The sequence below is a fragment of the Gymnoscopelus braueri genome (genome assembly GCF_963280865.1).
Source record: "Gymnoscopelus braueri genome assembly, chromosome: 6".
Classification (NCBI taxonomy): Eukaryota; Metazoa; Chordata; class Actinopteri; order Myctophiformes; family Myctophidae; genus Gymnoscopelus; species Gymnoscopelus braueri.
The window spans coordinates 55,513,240-55,533,646 of record NC_137607.1 but is presented as its reverse complement, the minus strand read 5'-3'; the positions used below and the strand labels follow the sequence as shown (position 1 = coordinate 55,533,646).

General features: G+C 42.6%; 2 protein-coding genes across 2 annotated transcripts in view; one reads left to right on the top strand and one right to left on the bottom strand.

The window, feature by feature from the left end:
• Positions 1 to 6,399, top strand: part of LOC308087696 (uncharacterized protein) — a 19,630-nt gene extending 13,231 nt beyond the window's left edge. The window contains exon 12 of the mRNA XM_080431766.1: positions 1,842 to 6,399. Coding sequence (XP_080287892.1) covers positions 1,842 to 2,038 — 197 coding nt within the window. The 3' untranslated portion in view covers positions 2,039 to 6,399. The remainder of the gene's footprint in view (positions 1 to 1,841) is intronic.
• Positions 5,990 to 20,407, bottom strand: LOC308087697 (uncharacterized protein). Its single transcript, XM_080431767.1, has 5 exons — positions 20,110 to 20,407; positions 15,267 to 15,557; positions 10,435 to 10,995; positions 7,353 to 7,510; positions 5,990 to 6,778 (listed from the first exon to the last, which is right to left on the bottom strand). The coding sequence occupies exons 1-5, from the start codon at positions 20,180 to 20,182 to the stop codon at positions 6,734 to 6,736; spliced, it is 1,128 nt and encodes a 375-aa protein (XP_080287893.1). The 5' UTR covers positions 20,183 to 20,407; the 3' UTR covers positions 5,990 to 6,733.

Below are 20,407 nucleotides of genomic sequence, written 5' to 3'. Positions count from 1 at the left end.
TGCTATTTTTGAATAGCCAAAGTATAAAATATGACCTAAAATGACACAGATGCGTTCCCAGTCTTAATGGGTTAACCAACATGAGTGCAGAGGTTGATGTGGGTTTATCGGAAAGATGCAAGAAGACAAGGCTACGCGTCGGCGGCAGAGAGGAAGGGCTGAAGGGAGAGAGAGATTTAAAGATGAAAAGAGGGGAGAACAATAGAGCAGTGGTTCTCAACCTCTTCTGGACCAGGGCCCACTTCAGGGCCATTCAGGCTGCCGTGTTATGTGGTCAGATGGGTGGGCTGGCCGAGTGCATTTTCAGAGCATGTTATGATCAATCAGTTTATTGTGTTCCGGCTTGGATCAATGGAACTAACATAAAGTTCATATTTATCCGGTATATATGAAAACTCATTTTTTTCTTTTTACATTTAATTATTTTTTTATATTTATGTTATATTATCATTACAATGCTAGTGTTTTGCAGTGGTGTAAAAAGTACTCACATTTTTTACTTAAGTAAAAGTATCAATACTGCAATGTAGAAATACTCTGTTACGTTAAGTAAAAGTCCATAATTAAAAATTTGCTTGAGTAAAAGTACACAAGTATTGGTATCAAAATATACTTAAAGTACAAAAGTAAAAGTACTCATTATGCAGAATGTCCCATTTCACAAGTTCTCAATGTATAAAACTAGAAGGCGCCCGGCCCGCTAGCCGCGCACGGGGCTCTAGTGAGGGCGCGCTTATTTTGGGGTACCAAAATCGTGGGATAAACATTTCCCCAAAAAAAGTTTTAAAAAAATAATTCATTAAAAATATATATATACATGGGGGACCCCCTGGGGGTCCGCAGACCCCCTGGGAGTGTTGGGACCCCCGTGAAACATCGCGGGGGTCCCATCGCGGACAGTAAAATTGTACTTAAGTACAGCACTTAAGTAAATGTACTTAGTTACTTTCCACCTCTGGTGTTTTGGCAATTATTTGGGGGCCCTCTTGCAATACCCTCGTGGCCCACCAGTGGTCCTGGGCCCACAGGTTGAGAAACAGATGAAGGTGAGTGTTGTCTGGTTATACATATAGAAGCAGAGCGGTTTATGGTCTTGATGTGTTTCCCTGCCTGGGGACGGAACACAGAAGCTCTCATTTCCTCTGCAACCAATCTCTGCAAAGCCAACCTCTTCCTTGCAAAATATGTGTGTTTGCAGACTTCGCACGTAGTACGTACTTGCGTGTGTGTGTGTGTGTGTGTGTGTGTGTGTGTGTGTGTGTGTGTGTGTGTGTGTGTGTGTGTGTGTGTGTGTGTGTGTGTGTGTGTGTGTGTGTGTGTGTGTGTGTGTGTGTGTGTGTGTGTGTGTGTGTGTGTGTGTGTGTGTGTGTGTGTGTGTGTGTGTGTGTGTGTGTGTGTGCAATGAATGCATGCATGTGTGTATGTCCGCCAGTGTGACTGTGTGCGCATGTTAATATCCTCAAAGACTTACTGTAACACAGCATAAAATCCTTTGTGTTACTTTAACTCAGCAGAGTGTACTAATGGAACCAAGACCTTATGGGTCCCCGTGGTTCCATTTGTACACTCTTCTGAATTAAATTAACACGGAGGATTTTTACTGTTTAGGTCAACATTCCCATTAGAGATTGAGATCTGTGCTCTAAATGTTTCCTAGAGCCATTTGTACAGCCGGCCTAATTTGATGATTTTATCAGACACGCACGCACGCACACACACACACACACACACACGCACACACACACACACACACACACACACACACACACACACACACACGTGTGTGCGTACACACGCACACACATACTAACTGCTTCTTCTCTGTTCTTCGTCCCTGCCAGCTCCTCATCAAAAAGATGTCCCGCATGTACGACTGAGCACGAAGTCTAGGCAAAGTGGCAGCATTGCAGGTCCAGGCAGTGACCTGGATGACGACGACGACGACGACGACGACGATGATGATGACGACGAGGATGACCTTCTGGATGATGAGGGAAACCAACAATTGGGAGCTGACCTTAGCCTTAATGACCTATGACCTTTTTTTAAAAGAAGGTTTTCTGAATCTGATTGGACTGAGATTAACCACTTACACATACCTATCTGATCCTACTCGGCACAGTGTGTCCTTTCCACTGCTCCGGTCATTCACAAAGACTGACTGCTGAAAGAGATCAGGCCACAGAAACGGCTGAGAACTACTCCCCCGATATCAGCAAGTTCTCTTTGAATAATCTCCTGTAACTGTCTCCACATGTCCAGACTCGAGGTCCAGACTGCACAGCATTCTGGGAAAAGATCTGTCAGAGGATGCAGGCAACCACTAAAAGACTTTTTGAAATAATCCTGTTCTCTCAGCTACAGTACAGTCCATCCTTGCCCTGTGTGAAAGCATTATCTGAAACAAGTCAACATTTCAACGGGGGACACCCTGATAGCCAAGTGTTTTGGGGCGCAAACTACATGGGCTCAAATGCCTGACAACGAGTTCCCGGTTCAATTCCCTGTCAGTCGGACTATTGGCTACTATATGTCACTCCCATACTCTCTTTCCTGTCTCTCTCAACTGTCCCAATCAAATACAGACTTAAAAATGTCCTCCCCCCCAAACAAAATAAACAAACATTTTAACTGCCTGAGCTAGCACTTTACATTGAATGGTGATATGTTGCACTGTTCAGGTGCTGTATTAACAGATATGTAAAGGAAATTCTAGGTAAGTATAGCTTATAGCAGTGCTTCTCAAAGTGGGGTCCGGGGACCCCCAGGGGTCCCTGAGGGAGTTCCCGGGGAGTCCCCAACAAAATTAGTTAATATAGCATAAACATTTAGTTTAACCACTTTAACCCTATGTACATTGGCTGTTTGAAAATATCCAATGTGTATATATAATGACAAGCTCACAATGTGTCACCTTGTGAGCTTGTAGATCTGCTAGTTCTGTTTTTGAAACATTTTAACAACACAAATCTTGTATGGGGGTCCGTGGCCAAATACATATTAATTTGGAGGTCCTTCACATAAAAACGTTTGAGAACCGCTGGTTTATGTACTTAATAGTGTTGCTGAGTCTCATGTGTTTTGTCGTTACCATATTATATGCTTCAACAAAATTGGAAACGGATGGATCTATTTTAATTCTTTACAATTCAGACAAAGGATCAGAAAAGATGAGGCAAAAACCCATTAGCAAAAAAAAAAAACCTGTGGGGTCAGGCCTGGTGTTGAATATTTCAGTATCCAGACACCCCCCTATGGAGTGTGTTGCCTCATGCATTCTATAGACCACAAAGGAGGGCAACGGGAGGAAGGGAGGATGTTGGGTGTCCTCTGAGATCAGAGTGACCACAGGTTCTCCCTAGCTCAGCGAGAAAGAGAATGACTCTTTCACTTATGAGTAATTGGCAATATACAAAATCTGGTGTTCATTTAACCCTTTAAGGCCGGGAAGGGAACGCATGTGTGTCATTTTAAGATTTCTTTGGCTTTAAAAAAATAGCAGATATACAATCTCATAGCGCAGCACCGAGTGCCGCGCTATGAGCTTGTAGATCTGCTATTTCTTTTTAAACCCGCGATTTTTTTGCAAATCTTTGAATATATATATTTTTTAAAGCGAACATTTGTAACTCAAATCTTTGCTTCTGGGGGGTCCCTGGAACAAAACATTTTGAGATGGGGTCCGGGGCCATATACATATGTACAAATTATATGTATTTGGCCCCCATCTCAAAATATGTTGTTCCAGGGACCCCTAGAAGCACAGATCGGAGTTAAAAATGTTCGCTTTAAAAGAAAAATGTTCACGATTTTAAAAAGTTTGTATATCTGCTATTTTTTTAATAGCCAAAAACATCTAAAATGACACGATGCTTCCCTGGTCTAAATGGGTTAACACTGAGAGTGTAAAAATGGTTGGGGTTCCCGAATGGCCACTCTACCTCCTGAACGGCAGTTGCATTCTCACAAAGTTCCTTGTACAGAAATAGAACAACAGTATTGAAGTGACGTTCATGAAGAAAACAAGTCATTTATTTGCGTTTGTGCCCAGATAGTGACTAATGACTGTTGAGAGGATGAATCGAGCCTTTCTACTGCAGTTGTATGATATTTGCCAAGAGTTGCACTAAGCTGCTGCTCGCAAAGTAGTACATTGATTCACTGTACAGTCCGTAAAAGAAATGTGTTGTATTTTGGCTCCGACAATAAAAAGTCTGTAATAGTTGAAATAAAAGAGCTTGGTTTTCTGGAGCGAGGTTTTGTAAGTGCTGTTTGTGTGATTGTGTCTTTGTTTTTCCTCTCTGCTGGTGTCAAAGAGCAATTCACAAGAATTTCCAACAACAAACAATGAATCAATTTAACGTGAATCAGAAAGCCCAGAGGATGTTTTTAAAAATAGCTTTAATCATAAAACATCAAGAGATCACTCCATGATCCACAACAGAGAGCAAAACCTCTCAGGACAAATATGGCACTTCATAAAAGGGAATATCAAATGCAGGGCAGCAATTGGGACCTTTCTGTAATGACATAAATCTAAACTGTAGTTTATAGCCAGATGGGGTTAGTTATTGAACAAAGAGCAAATAACCACAGGTATTATTTTCACTCCCTAAGCTTGATTCAAATAATCAGTAGCCAATGTATCAGTGTGTTTTTATATACAGTCAACAACAGCATAACAAGGCTTAATCTTTCATGTTCGAATAAGGATTAAGTAGTGAATAGATGAGGGTCATTGTATTGTCCTGCATGTAAAAGAACAAAAAAGGAAAAACATGGCTCACAAATAGTGATATTAAATTACAAGTCAAAGATTCTTTCTGAAGGCTTTCAAGACAATACAGAGATACAAATTGTTTTGTATGACCCATATATAACTTGATTTCACTGTTATCTTCTAACAGGAAATGAACACGTTTGCTGTGTACAACTGGTTAGACTGATATTTAATCACTGTGCGTACATTTACTTTGTGGCTTTGTGTTACTGCAGTGATTTCTGAAAAATAAAGTGATGTTATCATAAGTACTGTAGAACATAAAGATGAACGTTTGTTGCAATTACAATACATTGGACAATGCTTGCATTGTGTGGAAAGGAGACTGGCCAATTCTGGTCTAAAGCTGTCGTCACATGACTGACAGCGTCTGCTTAAGAGGTGCAAACTGAGGCAAGTCCAAACAGCACTCCTGCCCTGGGGCATTTGTTTGTATGGGAATCAAACCACTGCGGTGGAAATGACTCGTGAAACAGGGTTTGTCTATGAATGTAATGAAGACGAATAGAGTAATATAAAGAGCGCCATTCCTACCCTGCGCAAGGCACTCTCCTGCGCTAAAGACCTCAGGAAAGGAAGAAAAAACACGCACATGTCCACACTAAAGCCTAAAGCGCGGTCCATCCATACTCCTTCCGACATTTCCACATTGGAAAGGGAGGTGATATACAACTACAAATTGACGTCATTCCGAGCTTCGAAGAGGCGGTCCCAGAACCTTTCCTCGGAACCCGTAGCACCTCCAGATGTCCTCCTGACTCTCCCAACTATAGCTCGGAAAGCCTTTCCAAACGATTTTCCGATGTCGGAAGGAGTATTTATTGGCGTTTATACTCGGCCGCACGGAGGTGTTGCTCGTCATAAATAACAGACATTTTTCCTAACAACTGACACCGTTGTGCGGCTGAGTATAAATGAGGCTTAAGGCCTAAAGACAGCAGGACCTTAATTATAGCAATAAAAACAATTAAATAACTCCCTTGAATGCACATTTGGAAATATGCAAATCCTTACATACCGCACCTACACGCATACACACAGACAAACAAAACAAAACACATACACTCACACGCGCGCACACACACACACACACACACACACACACACACACACACACACACACACACACACACACACACACACACACACACACACACACACACACACACACACACACACACACACACACACACACACACACACACACAATTCTTTTTCCTTCCACACTTTTAAACATAAAGTGCTTGAACATAAACTTAATAACACTCGAATCAGGCCTTTTGCCGTACTACCCCGTCTCAACACGTTACTCTGGCCCCTCAACTTCACCAGCGGTGGGGCTTTGTGTACAAAGAGGCCATGGTCTCTGGTGCATTTCAGCTCACCCTGCCCCAATCCCTTCCATCCACCAGTATAGGGAAAATATAACACTGCTCTCAGATCAGTGCCTTGCAGGGCTAGTTTAGTCCCAGTGGTGCCGTAAGCATTTTTTTGATTCAGCTAATTCAGTGATGGATGATCACTGCTGATGAGAGCATCCTCATGGGTGACGGTGCGTGCATAAGCATGGATCTGGGTCAACTTAGTCCGATCAAACTTTTCAAGGCGAACATGTTATAGAACCTTCCCTGTGTAGAACGTGGTCGATTGCTGTTGGCCTAATTATTATACAGAGACAACAAATTGGGATGCAGCATTTGGCAGCTGTTGACCTTGAAATGTGTGGCATCTTAACTGTCCAATGCCGTCTCCATCGTCCCCTTTCCTACAACTCTATTCTAGAAACACTGGATTAATGGAAGCAATCAGAGGGATCCTTCTAGGAAATTGCTTACACCTACCCAGTGCTTTTTTTCATTTTTTGTAGAGGTGAAGGAAAGGAGACTTGGTTAGAATACTGAGGCATGCCCCGGTGGCATTTAGGTTCTTTAGTCTGGTGAGTCTCGCCTCCGTTTAGTAGCTGTACATGGACAATGGCGTGTCTTCCATCATGTCATCCTACACAAGAAACACATGAAACATACATAGGTTAATCGTAAAGCCAAAGAACAATGCATTTCGCCCCTAGGCCTCATCAGGTTCGCCATGCAAACATACTGTGTTTAGATACTATACATACACGCATACATATACATGCAATATTTCCCTCCACATAGATACAGATCTACACTGACCTATCACCAGTGTCAGAACCACACAAAAACACCTAAGCTTCCCATGTGTCAGACTGTGTAAATATTTCTTTTTTGTTGCCAATTGTTATTAAAAAATATATATATCACACCCAGTCTGAAGTGAGTGGTGCCTTTGATGAGTTCATTATGCGCTTGTGTTGAACTCCTGTTTGTGTTTAATTAGTGTAACTGGTTGCATGTTTGTGTTGCAATCAGCTGCAGCTGTTGAGGCCAGACACAAACATGTTGAGGCCGTCCGCAAACATACGGACGGACAGACACACACACACGTGGTCAAATGTAGGAGTGGTTGGCACCACTCAATAACAGAATCCCCTTTGGTAGTGAGAAACAGTGATGAAAGTGCTTTACGGATATCACAGAAGGGATGTATTCACCATAGGTAGGTCCTGGAGCCTGCGGAACTCAGGGCGGTTGTCTCTTCGGCGTAGTTTGAGGAAGAGGAGCAGGGTGATGATGACAGCGGTGATGATAAAAGCCGACACCAGACCTGCTAGGAGGGGGTCCGGAGTGCCAGACTCATGGACCACTGTGGCTGTGAATAAAAGACAGGAGGTACAGTCAGCAGAGCACACACCAACCTGAACAAACCGTACCATAAAAGATATACTGTAAGTCGGTGGTGGTAATACACAATATAGCTGAGATTATTGGCTTGACTTAACACACTCAAAATAGATTTACCACTCATTTTGAAGCACGGTACCGACAAAGCAACCTTCCCCTCAGGGATTGGGCCGAGTCTTAAGGTCATTACACACCGGCGATTATGCGAATATACACAAAATTCGGATGCGGTCCGAATAAATAAAAGACGCTTTTTCGCTCCGCGAAATTGATGTGGAAGCTTGCATTGACTTTATACGTTTTAAAAAAAAAACGTATTATTCGCATGAAAAAAACGTATCGTGCTGAGAAAGGAGTGAATAGTTTGTCCTGAACCTGATTTAACCCATTCAATCCGGGAACGCAACTGTGTAATTTTAGATTTGAGCTATAACCATTATTTTATTCTTTGGCTATTCAAAAATAGCAGATCTACAAGCTCATAGCGCAGCACCGAGTGCCGCGCTACGAGCTTGTAGATCTGCTACTTTTGAAAAATATTGAACATTTGTGCAAATCTTTGAATATATGTTTTTTTAAACAATTTATTTTTCTAAAATAGCAGATCTACAAGCTCATAGCGCAGCACTGAGTGCCGCGCTATGAGCTTGTATATCTGCTATTTTTGAATAGCCAAAGACATCTAAAATGACAGAGCTGCGTTCCCGGAATTGAATGGCTTAAAGAGGTGTGAAACTTCAATGAAAGATATAGGCGCATGTATTGCATCTTGGAACATCACGTGTGTCTGGAATCTTCTCACTATTAGCTCAGGACCATGCAGCACTAGGTTCTTCTTTCTGGCATGAAACGTCTGTATCTCGTACCTGTCTCTACTTGCATTCATTGCGCTGCGGGGGAGATCAATGAAGCAGCCGACTGTTTGTTGTTTTCACTGGGAGTGCGCTGTTGATATAATCACCGTGAAACTCTAACGAATGTGTGCATATGTGTGTGTGTTTGGCAAGCACATGAGTGAGCAATGAGCACGCACAAGTATATGTGTATTTATCTGCGGATTTGTATGTGTGTATGCATGGATGGATGGACGTTGCTATGAGACACATGTTTTGTACGCTCAGTTATTTTTGTGCCAGAAGAACCGAGAAGCACCGCAACATTGTAAAACTGTAAATACTGCAGAGGCAAATCTCCAAGCCTAAACTAATAAAACCTCAGAGGGAGAGAAGCAAAAAGAGATTATGTATTTGTTTATTTAAACTTTATTCAACCAGACAGCGTTCTTATTAAGAATGATGGCCTGACGAAAAGGAAGAACAGAATCTAAGCTAAAATAACCCATTAAAACCAGGAACGCATCTGTGTAACCACTTTATCCATTATTTTATACTTTGGCTATTCAAAAATAGCAGATCTACAAGCTCATAGCGCGCCACAGAGTGCCAAAAATCGTGAACATTTGTGCAAATCTTTGTATATATATTCTTTAAGTTTTAAATTTTTATCCCTTGATTTTGTAACCCTTTTTTCACCCGGTGCCAATTTGCTAAGTAATCCTGGGCACTACACTCCCCCCACCAGCCTAGGGAGGCCAGGGCCGAGCTCATGCCTCCACCTTGAATATATATTCTTTAAAGCGAACATTTTGAACTCAAATCTTTGCTTCTGGGGGGTCCCTGGAACAACATATTTTGAGATGGGGTCAAATACATATCATTTTGGGAGTCCTTGACATGGAAAAGTTGGAGCACAACTGATATAGCAACACACTGATAGGATTTAGAAAATATTTTTTGATATTTGGCCGCGGACCCCCAACTCAAAATGTTTTGTTCCAGGGAGCCCCAAAAGCAAAGATTTGGGTACAAATGTTCGCTTTTAAAAATATATATTCAAAGATTTGCACAAATTTTCATGACTTTTCAAAAAAAAATGCAGATCTACAAGATATTTTTGAATAGCCAAAGAAATCTAAAATGACACAGATGCTTTCCTGTATTGAAGGGGATAAACAATTCACTAAGACAAAGTGTGTGAAGAAGATGAGAGGGAAAGAAAGAAAAGAGGGGAAAGAGAAGAGTGACGAGAACAGAGAATGCTCCAGACCAGGCTCCAGTCCCATGACTGTCTCTGTCCCTCCACCAAACAGAGCCCTGATTGTGGAGCGGTTGGTGGTGATGGCACTTCTATAAGTTGTGGATGGGAAGTGCACGTGTTCGCTTGTGAATGTTATTGTGTGTGTATAGATGTATGTGTATGTGTATGTGTATGTGTATGTGTGTGTGTGTGTGTGTGTGTGTGTGTGTGTGTGTGTGTGTGTGTGTGTGTGTGTGTGTGTGTGTGTGTGTGTGTGTGTGTGTGTGTGTGTGTGTGTTAGAGGCAAGAACTGTCTTGTGTTGGAAAACAAAGAACAGCGTCTGCTTTGTTGTTCAATTCAATTCTGCTTGTGTCATAATACAGTGGTAAATATACTGTATACGCAGACACACAAACAGAAGCCTACTCTGTGTGGAGTTTGCATGTTCTCCCCGTGTCTCCTAGGGTAGTTAATACCCTCACAAAAACATGTAGTAATCCTGGTCGCTATACCGCCTCCCCCATGACAGCCGGGGCGCCTGATGGAGGGGAAGGGAACTGGTTGGAATAACGTGTTCCTTCCACTCGCTACGTCCTACCGGGGAAACTCCCCCTGTCAGGTGACAAGAAGGTCAGTTGGCTCTCATGCATTGAAGGAGGCATGAGCTCGGCCCTGGGCTCCCTAGGCAGTGGGAGCCGTGTAGCGCCCAGGATCACTTAGAAAATTGGCACCGGGTGGAAAAGGGTTACAAAATCGTGGGATAAAAAAAACAAAAAAGAACAGAAGCACCAAGATAGAAAACTATATCCACTTACCATCATCCATGTTGAGTTGGGATGGGGAATCAACCCGAGGTTTGGTTGGTGGACTGAAGGTGGACTCGGCGTGCGTTGGACCGGAGGTCTCAAGATGTGAGTCAGACTGGGGAGAGGGGAGCGAGGTGACAGGGGAAACGGTGGTCTCTCGGTGGGCGCTAGCGGTTGAACTGGACTGGATGCTGATGATAGCAGTGGTGGCATCGGTCTCTTTTGGGTACAGTTTGCCCGGTGATGCAGGGGTGGTGGGTGCAGAAGTGGGTACGTGGGTCGTTTTTGGGTGATGGGTGGAGGGATGAGTGGGACGGCTAGAGGAAGAGGTCTGGTGGGTGGGCGCGTGTGAGCTTGTGGCGACGTGTGGCGAAGTGGTTGGAGGAGGCGGGGTGACGTGTGTTTGTTTCGAGGCAGGATGGACTGGGTGTGTGATGGTGGCGCTACGGGAAATGTGTGTGGTGGCAGTTGGGTTCTCAGAGGGGGCAAGTGTGGGCTGTGGTTGTGACTGCTCAGTAAGGCTTGTATTCTTTCCTGGAAGTGTAGGAATGGCAGCCAGATCCATAGAGGCTAGAAAGAGAGAGAGAGAGAGATAGAGAGAGAGAGAGCAGAATTAGGATGATACCTACTAATTATAAAAATTAAAAGAGACCATTTACATTTTATCACCTAAAAGACTATGACATGGTCTACTTTATAACAGAGCTCTCACCCACACATAAAGAGATACAGCCTCAGCCAGCTGGTTCTGGGACGCTATTCTTAAACACAAACAAAGACAGAAACCCCATTGAACTAAATCAAATGATAAGAAAACAATAAGGGGCACTCTGCAGTCAAGTTGGGACATTCCCAGTCAAATTTGGCTCAAACATATTGGACTCAGTTTAATATAATTTCCCATTTCCCTTGGTAGCAAAAGCACAATTTAATTTAAGTTAATTGTAACAACACAGCTCTGTTCTCACATTACTTTATTCTATAGGCCTACATCTTTAACTAGATTTTCAGCCCACAACTGTATGTAACCTGAAAATCTAGTCCAATATTGCGCTGATCACCGAATGGTCATTGAAGTATGGTCATTTGAATTGTTAAACACTGCTGTAGCGCCCCCATATGAGTAAAACATTTACTATGCTAGACCATGCTAGACCCCTGAACAGCCTGGATCGGAACAGTGCACCTTGACAACCTGTGTCCCCTGGTAGCAATACGCTAGGTTGTACAACATGGAGCCTGGCAGCAGTAAACTGGGTTTTACAATTTGTGTACAACCCAGACATTACATTTGTGACATCCACCGTCGGTCCACCGTCAGTGGACTGTTGGTCCACCCACCCTAGAGGCAATTTTAACATTTTTCCCCACTTGTTTTAGCAATGTAAGCATATGTTTCCCTTGCCAATAAAAAGATAGAAAGCTAAAATGAAGCACCATTGAATTTCAACTTAATTTAATCGAGAAACAGAGAGAGAGAGAGGCGAGAGTTTTGCATAAGTTTACATTTGATCCCAAGTCATTAAAACATTACCAAACCTGATGAACTCAGTCAATGTTGGCTAAACATCATTGCGTGTGGATTTTAATACCGTACTGAAATGAATGGAATCCAGTGGCGTCCTGGAAATCATACAACCATCGTATGCGTATGCTTTGGAAAGTAACGTCAAGTATACGTGAGTCGTAGTCAATGCACTGAACATGCCAGACCAATGATATGGTCCTTTAAGCCTAATAGTTGATTAATACCGACTTTTTCAGATAAAGTAGCTTGAATATCTACTTTATGTGTGAGTGTTAACTGTCTTACGCATGAACTGGAGGTGTGTGTGTGTGTGTGTGTGTGTGTGTGTGTGTGTGTGTGTGTGGGGGTGTGTGTGTGTGTGTGTGTGTGTGTGTGTGTGTGTGTGTGTGTGTGTGTGTGTGTGTGTGTGTGTGTGTGTGTGTGTGTGTGTGTGTGTGTGTGTGTGTGTGTGTGTGTGCATGTACACGAGAGTAAGAATAGTGTGAGATAGCAGTGTGTGTTTGTGCTTCCTAACTTTCTCACCTCCTTGTGACAAGTCACACTGCATTTAATCATGCAGCTTCACATGTCAACATTCAACTCTATTCTCCTGGGTCTTGCTGCAGTACTTTCCCTCTACTGAACACACCATCCATGTATTTTCATTCTCTGTCTTCTAACTGAACACACCATCATTATGTCTATTTATTTCACTGTCCTCTATGAACACACTCAGTCCAATGTCTTTATATTCAACTGACTGCTGAACGAACCTCTTCCTCTCCTCTGTCCGGTCCTGTGCTGAAGCACTGGGCTATCTCTGTGTGTGTGTGTGTGTGTGTGTGTGTGTGTGTGTGTGTGTGTGTGTGTGTGTGTGTGTGTGTGTGTGTGTGTGTGTGTGTGTGTGTGTGTGTGTGTGTGTGTGTGTGTGTGTGTGTGTGTGTGTGTGTGTGTGTGTGTGTGTGTGTGTGTGTGTGTGTGTCAGTCAACACCTGACCCCTGCCACGGCACTTCTACTCAGACTGGTTTCTCTCTCTGGACCAGGAGAACAGAGTAGAGATAACAACCCTGTTAAAAATAGCTTCCGACCTCTGAACCTCCCTCTACAGGGCTTCCTTCTAAATTCCTCTGAACTACCACAATGCTCCACTAATGACAATGCTCACAAGCACACAAGAACAATGGCAAGAAAACATTGCTGTTCCCAGCATGCAGTACACAGCGAAATCTTCACAGAAGATGAACTCTGAGTGTTTTTACACTTTGCTAGGGATCCACAAAAGTGACAATAGGTGGTCTGCTAAAGACTCTGTCGTATATTGCACAGTGCCCATCACTGTGCGTGTAATGTATGTTGCAAATAAGACTTGAGGCAAACGTGATGTCATCTGTTTATAAGGGTGTTAAGGGAAATGTGTGTGGTGGCAGTTTGGTTCTTGAGCGCCGGATATGTGGGTGATATCTGTTCTGTCAGGTTTGCATCCTGTCAGGGCGTAGATGGACTTTTTTCTGCATGGGTGTATGTATGTGAGCAGCAACTAATTTCACTGGTTTAAAAGGCTTAATATAATAACAACATTTAAGGCAATTTTGGCAATTTCATTGTTTGCATGATAGCCTACAGTTTGGTTTGGTTGCAAAATGACTTACTTTAACATCTTACATTTAACATCTTTTACTCTCAATCTTTATCTAAATTTAGACAATACAAGGAGCAAACTGAGTGAGAAAACAAGCCCAAAAAATAAATAAAACACATGACCAACATAACACAAATAACACTTCCCAACGCAGTCCCAATACAAATAAATACACAATAAAATGACATTAAAACAACTTAAGGTGCCATTGCGCTCCTGGGCATAAATCTCCCCAGTCCTGACACAATAATAACTCTGGACGCCACAAATATGATCATTGGTAAACATTGTACTTAACCCATTAAGACCTGAAGCCGATTCTACAAATGTCTTCTAAATCCCAACAGTATTCTGAAAAACGTATGTTACTATATCAGTGGTGCTCAAACCTTTCCATGTCAAGGACCCCAAAATGATATGTATTTGGCCGCCGACCCCCATCTCAAAATATTTAGTTCCAGGGACCCCCAGAAGCAAAGATTTGAGTAAAATATGTTCGCTTTAAAAGAATATATATATTCAAAGATTTGCACAAATTTTCACGATGGATATTGTCATATCTTGCCATTAGTTTTAACAGTTCAAGAAAGTTGCCCTCGTTAACAGATGGGTCTCCTAGGCCAGCATACTCTATGTCCTCTGAATGGAATGCCTTGCTTGGCTAAAAACAGGGTAGCGTCGATCAGCCTTTTAATTACTTTCCTATTTTTCTCAATGGCCAGTCTTTCTGCCTGCATGAGTCCTGCGATGACAGCATTATCCTCAGTAATGCAATATTCAGTAAGGAATAAAGTATTTTCCGACTTTCTGAGCAACTTGAGGTTGTTGGTTGCTCAAAATCATCATCACAATCTTTGGATAACTCATGTGGCTGTGGTCCTCTAGTAGTTACATGTCGCCTATTTCACAATCTTCAGCCTCCATTTCTCAATCGCCGGCCCCGGGATCATCACTTTCTGAGTCAGATTCTTTTACCTCAGTAGTAGCAGGCGGCTTCACTGTTTTTAAAACATTTGCTCAGCGATGTACATGTTGCAGCTGTAGCGTGGATAGCTCTTTTATTCCTCTCTTTGCGTTTTTGAGCACCTGATTTGGTGTGTTTCCCCATATTTCATTTGTTAACAAGGTGAATGAACGAGTCACTGTCATTTCCAGGTTAGCAGGAATCTAGCCGGATGTTTATAATTGGCGCTTCACGTTAATGCGGAAATAAAAGCCTCTGTACTGATGTGAGTGGATATAATCCACTGGGGCCCCCTATAGGGCCCCTAATATATTGGAAATGACCAAAAATACATAATAATAGCCTATGAATTTTTATGTATATAATATGGGCAGCTATTTTTATATATTAAAAACAAAATAAATGAACAAAAAAAAGAAAGAATCCTTGCCAGTAGGGGGCCCCCCTTGAGGAGGTTAAATCCGGCGTATGGGTTTACATAACCCAGCAACCCTAGGTAAATTACGTCACTGCATCCTGTTGTGTTGGGTGGCACATGGGTAAAGTTCCTGCCCACCACTGCAGAGATTATGTACATCCTCACACATGACGAACTGCAGGGATTAGCAATGACAGAGACTACACATGTGTGGAGAACATTGGGATTTGAAACAACTAAATAGGGTGAAAGGGAGCATCCTGCTCTACAGAAACGCATTGAATGCATGCATGCAGCTGCATAGTTACTTGCCATTGGTATCATTCCCGTTTGGAGTGTCCGGTGGGGATGAAGTACTTGGGTCATGGTGTAGGGCCGGGGTAGCCTCTGTATTTGTGTTGTTGCTAGAGCTGCTTGCATTGCTGCTATCACTGGAACTGGTGCTTGTTGTTATGGTGGCTTGAGGTTCGAGTACGGTTCCCAGGCTAAAACCAGGCATGGATCCCGCAGCCACAGCTCCAGAAGATGATGGAGGTTGCCCAGGGTCAGATTTTTCAGAATCCGTGCTTTCTAATGGCATGGGGGGAGCCGTGGAATCATGGCCTGGAGAAAACAGAAACATACAGAAGTTAAAAAAACAAAAAAAAACAAGAGAGGAACAATCACATGACAAGTACTGTAGGTAGGTAATGGTCAAAGTTGGACAATGTTGATGTCCATGGAATCATTAGATAGATACATACATAGTTTATTTGTATAGGATTTGTTTTTCCACAGTAGGTGCACACATATCACAAACAAGTAAGACAGTACACTATACACTATTGAGAATAATGGTGGGTGACAGTGAATTGTCAACCGTTACGTCCATATGTATAGGAGAAGGAGGGAGGCAACATAAGTACTGGTGAAGGAAACACATTGTACTAGGACCACACATTTGAACAATGATTACATACACCACAGGAAAAAGACTGAGCCAAATGGAGACAATGTTAAATCGACAAATATTAAAACAAAACAAACCTAATCCTATCTATCCTCCCAATTTAACCCAGTACTTTTCCTAACTAACACAAGGTAAAGTCACAACAAAACCTAAAAAGGCAAAGGCACTCAATAAGCCTAATCACATTCTTCCACCCCCACCCACACCCACACCCACACCCCCACCCACACCCACACCCACAAACAAATAATGTGCGAACAAATCTGAGACCACAGAGCCACCGAAGAACACAGGGTTTGGCAGTTCTTATTAGTGACCCAGCCTGACATACAGATAGATATGGCTGTGGCAAAAGCTAAACGGGAGGGCGCACGGCCATAGCTGAATGGGTAGAGAGGACGGACGTCTGGGAAACAGAAGGTCCCTGCTGGTTTGCATCACGGCCCCCGGTCTGTGTCGAAGTGTCCCTTGAGCAAGCCACTTAACCCCTAACTCATACATGGGCAACTGGCGGCCCGGGGGCCACATGCGGCCCCCACCTTCACTTAATGCGGCCCTTAGGTTAATATCGGAATACTGACATATTATTGATTTCAGCTGTTACATGACCCGCTTTAATTACTTCAGTCTATATTAGTAGCTTAATGACTAGTATAAAAAATCTAATGTCTTTTTTATGTCAAATGTATTTGTATTTAAGTTCATAAAGTTAACATAAGTATAACTAAATGCATGTGAAATTAAATACAAATATTACTTTTCAGGATTCCAATTCAAAAATATCAAAATAGAAATCAGGATTCCAATTCAAAAATATCAAAAATAGCATATCTACAAGCTCAAAACGCGTCGCAGCTTGTAGATCGGCTATTTTTGCTATTTTTGTGTGACAAAGATTGGCGAAGTACGGCATTAATTTAAGAAAAAAAATTCAAATACGGAGATAAGAGGTATATGCCCTACAGTATATGCAATGTGGCCCTCTTATCTGGAGTGAGTGTGAAAATATAGTGGCCCTCTCCATCATCAAAGTTGCCCAACTCTGCCCTAACTGCTACCTGGGCACTGGGCAGGTAGCAGTTCAATGCAGTTCAATGCCACTATCAATGTGTGTGCAAATGTACTGTAACAAAAAAATACCCCAAGTGAGTGGCGACCATATTAAATTAAATATGCGCACAGTACTAACACACAGGAGGACGTGACACAACCCTTGCTGATTATGGTCTGTTGGAGAGGAAGTGAAGAAGGAGAGGAGAGGAAATTACCAGCTTCATTGCACCTTACACAGAGCTTACATAACAGAGAGCATCAAATGAGCTTTAGTTATAAATTTACATACTGAGATGAATGGCAATGAAGTACAACACAATTGCATTACAGCACATTATTTTGCTGAATGAACCCTTTGTTAATGCCTTTTGTCAATGCCAACATTTGGCAAAGATTTTCATTTCCAAACACCATCCCGAATAATTTGGTGTTGAAATATTAAACCAAGATAAACCACTCAAAGACAAGTTTAAGAGGATGTATTGTTCACAGAGACAAATGGTCAAATATTCAGACATTTATTTTTGCATGGTACTGTATATCGACCACAGCACACTCAACATTCTATATTGGCAAGGTAATTCAATGGCCTTAGAGGCCAATGTCACTTTTAATTAAGGCCTTCATAATCTTCACTGATGAAGACCAGAGCACCACTGACATAATGTAATTACTGTTTGGTAATACAGTGCCATGGTGCCTTTCATTTGCTTCACAATCACTCAGCCCTGCTCATCACCACGCACGCACGCACACACACACGCACGCACGCACGCACGCACGCAGGCACGCGCACGCGCACGCACAAAGGCTGATTTGAACCCTAAAAGACACAAAAACAGCCATACATGGACACATAAATAGACAGAGGTGTGCTCTACAATACTGCCCTTGTTTCCTGGCTGCAGCTCTATTAACGTTTCTTAGATTAAGTGCTGTGGTTGTGAGTTTTTTTGTGTGTGTGTAAGCAAGTGTAAGTGTGTGAGTGTATGACAGAAGCACCCACGGGGAGAGAGGAGGGGAGGGGGTAGTAGATTTACAAAGGTAACCACTGTTCCAAGTTTGCAGACCCACAAGATTCTCAGTCTTAATTTAACTCTGAAAGCATACAAGTGGACCCAAATGGAACCATACATGCACACTGTCATCCCTTCACACACACATTACACATCGGTTTTCTTTTGTTCTTCCTGGCCAATACAACATATACCTGGGGAAATAGCTGCAGTTGACCTCTTGACCCTGAGGTCCCTGAGAGAACAGCCAGCCACTTCTCTGCAAGCGGCTGCATAGCCTGATCATCTTCGCCCAGACCGACAGGCGAAGACTATATTATGTTTACACCCCTGTCCGTTATCTCTGGAGTCATGTGATAAACATGTATCAATCCGATTTTTCCCGGTGTATAAACCAGGTTAAAAATACCCACTAAAAATACCACAGTCGTCAGCATGAATTTCATTTGTTTCAAAAAGCTGCCTCAAAATCTATTGCAAATGTCCCTGTTAGCATTATATGCATACTGTTAAGAGCTTTTGTTCCCCACAAGGCTGCGGTATTCTTTGTAGAGAAATCAGCCTTGAGATATTATAAAAAATAAAATATACTGTATATATTAAAGCTGTAATCCATATCATTTCATGTCGTGCAGGATTTGAATCCCAGTCCCCTGCGAAAGTGCTGAGATGCTTACTGTTGAGCTATAACAGAGAGCACATTGGGAACACATTGGGATTTTGAATTTCATGCATTATGGTACCTCGATCTAAATGTGTCAATAGAAGAGAAGGGAGACTACCTCCAACCACCACATTTATGCTAGTTATATTGTATTAACATACTCTACCATATAGATAGGTTAAAATACAATGTCATTCACTGAAGTGAATGTGAAAGTGAAAGTTTTGTGCTGCCCTTTCATCCACTCACTCCATAGTCTGTATGCGACCAGTACCTGATCTTTCTAGCCCCACAGGCACACACACACACACACACACCGTGCACCACAAATATCAAATCTACAAGCTTACACAGCTATTTTTGATGCGTGACACACACTGTACAATTAAGTATACATTGGGGCCTAACTAGTAGGCTACCAATACCATACACCCAACCAACGATGGAAACAGGCTAATTAAAATGAAACCATCAAATGACAGTGTGCTGCACACAGCTACAGATACGTAGGCCTATATGCCATTAATCAGACGGCAGGTCTCTGCTAATTTACGACCAGCAAATGTCATCTGCCGGACTATTTCTCTGCTCATTTGAATCTCAGGAACTATAGTGTGACATTGCAGCGTGATATGATACTTTCAACTGTCAGCAGTCAGTCACAGTGTTTTCTTCCTTAAATCTGAGAAGTAGCTAGTGATGGAAAGACAGGAAGGGGCTTGGGGGGGGGGGGTGAAAGAGGATGAGAGAAAGTGTGAGAGACGTGGTTATAGGGAAGAAAGGGATAATTTAGAAGTGAGAATGAAAACAGTGGGAAGCAGAAAGTGAGAGGAGAAAGGTGTGGGGGGTGAGAGGAAGTGATGCAAAAGAAGTCTGTTACAAAGACGAGCTCAAAGGAATCAATTAAAATAGACACAAAGGTGTGATTTGATGATGGAGCAGAGCATTTAGGTGGGAGGCTTAGTGCTTGTGATGATGGGGGGGTCTTGGTCTCGGAGAAGCCAAGGTACCAGATGAAGTTGTTGGATCTGATATTATTGTGTGACCTCCCACAGCTCTAGGATTTAATGATAAACAAACACACAAGACCATCGCAGATAATACTCAATAATTCAGTCTGGCAGACTTGATTCATCTATATACACACATGTCACAAGTCATCATGGAGGCAGGTGTGTGTGTGTGTGTGTGTGTGTGTGTGTGTGTGTGTGTGTGTGTGTGTGTGTGTGTGTGTGTGTGTGTGTGTGTGTGTGTGTGTGTGTGTGTGTGCGCGCGCGCACGCACGCTGTGTGGGAAAGCAAAGATAGAAACAATAAAACAAAGTCCGAGCTTATTTGTGAGTTGTTAACATTAACAATGATGACAAAAACTAAAACCCATGTGAAATACATAGCATGTGGAGACTATAATCATCCAGTTTGCAAACTGTCCGATGAAAAAGAAGACAAAACCATGAAAAGGAGGATCACCTACCCTGTACAGTCGAGCCCCGGGTCATGAACAGAAGAAGGAGCGCACAAAGCGCAATCTGGAGCTTCTTTTCCATCTCACTCTGTCGTTTGGTTTGGTCACACAGTCGCACAGATTCACTAATACTGTCTCTCAACAGTTAGAGCTGTTGAGATCTGTTCTTCAGATGGATCCTCGGTACTTGATCGCCCAGTTTAAACTCCGTACCACACAGTCCAGTCCTGTGCTGTGCTGTGCTGTGCTGTGCCAGACTAGACTAGACTAGTGCAAACAGTCGTATCCTATGACATGCGTGGCTCGG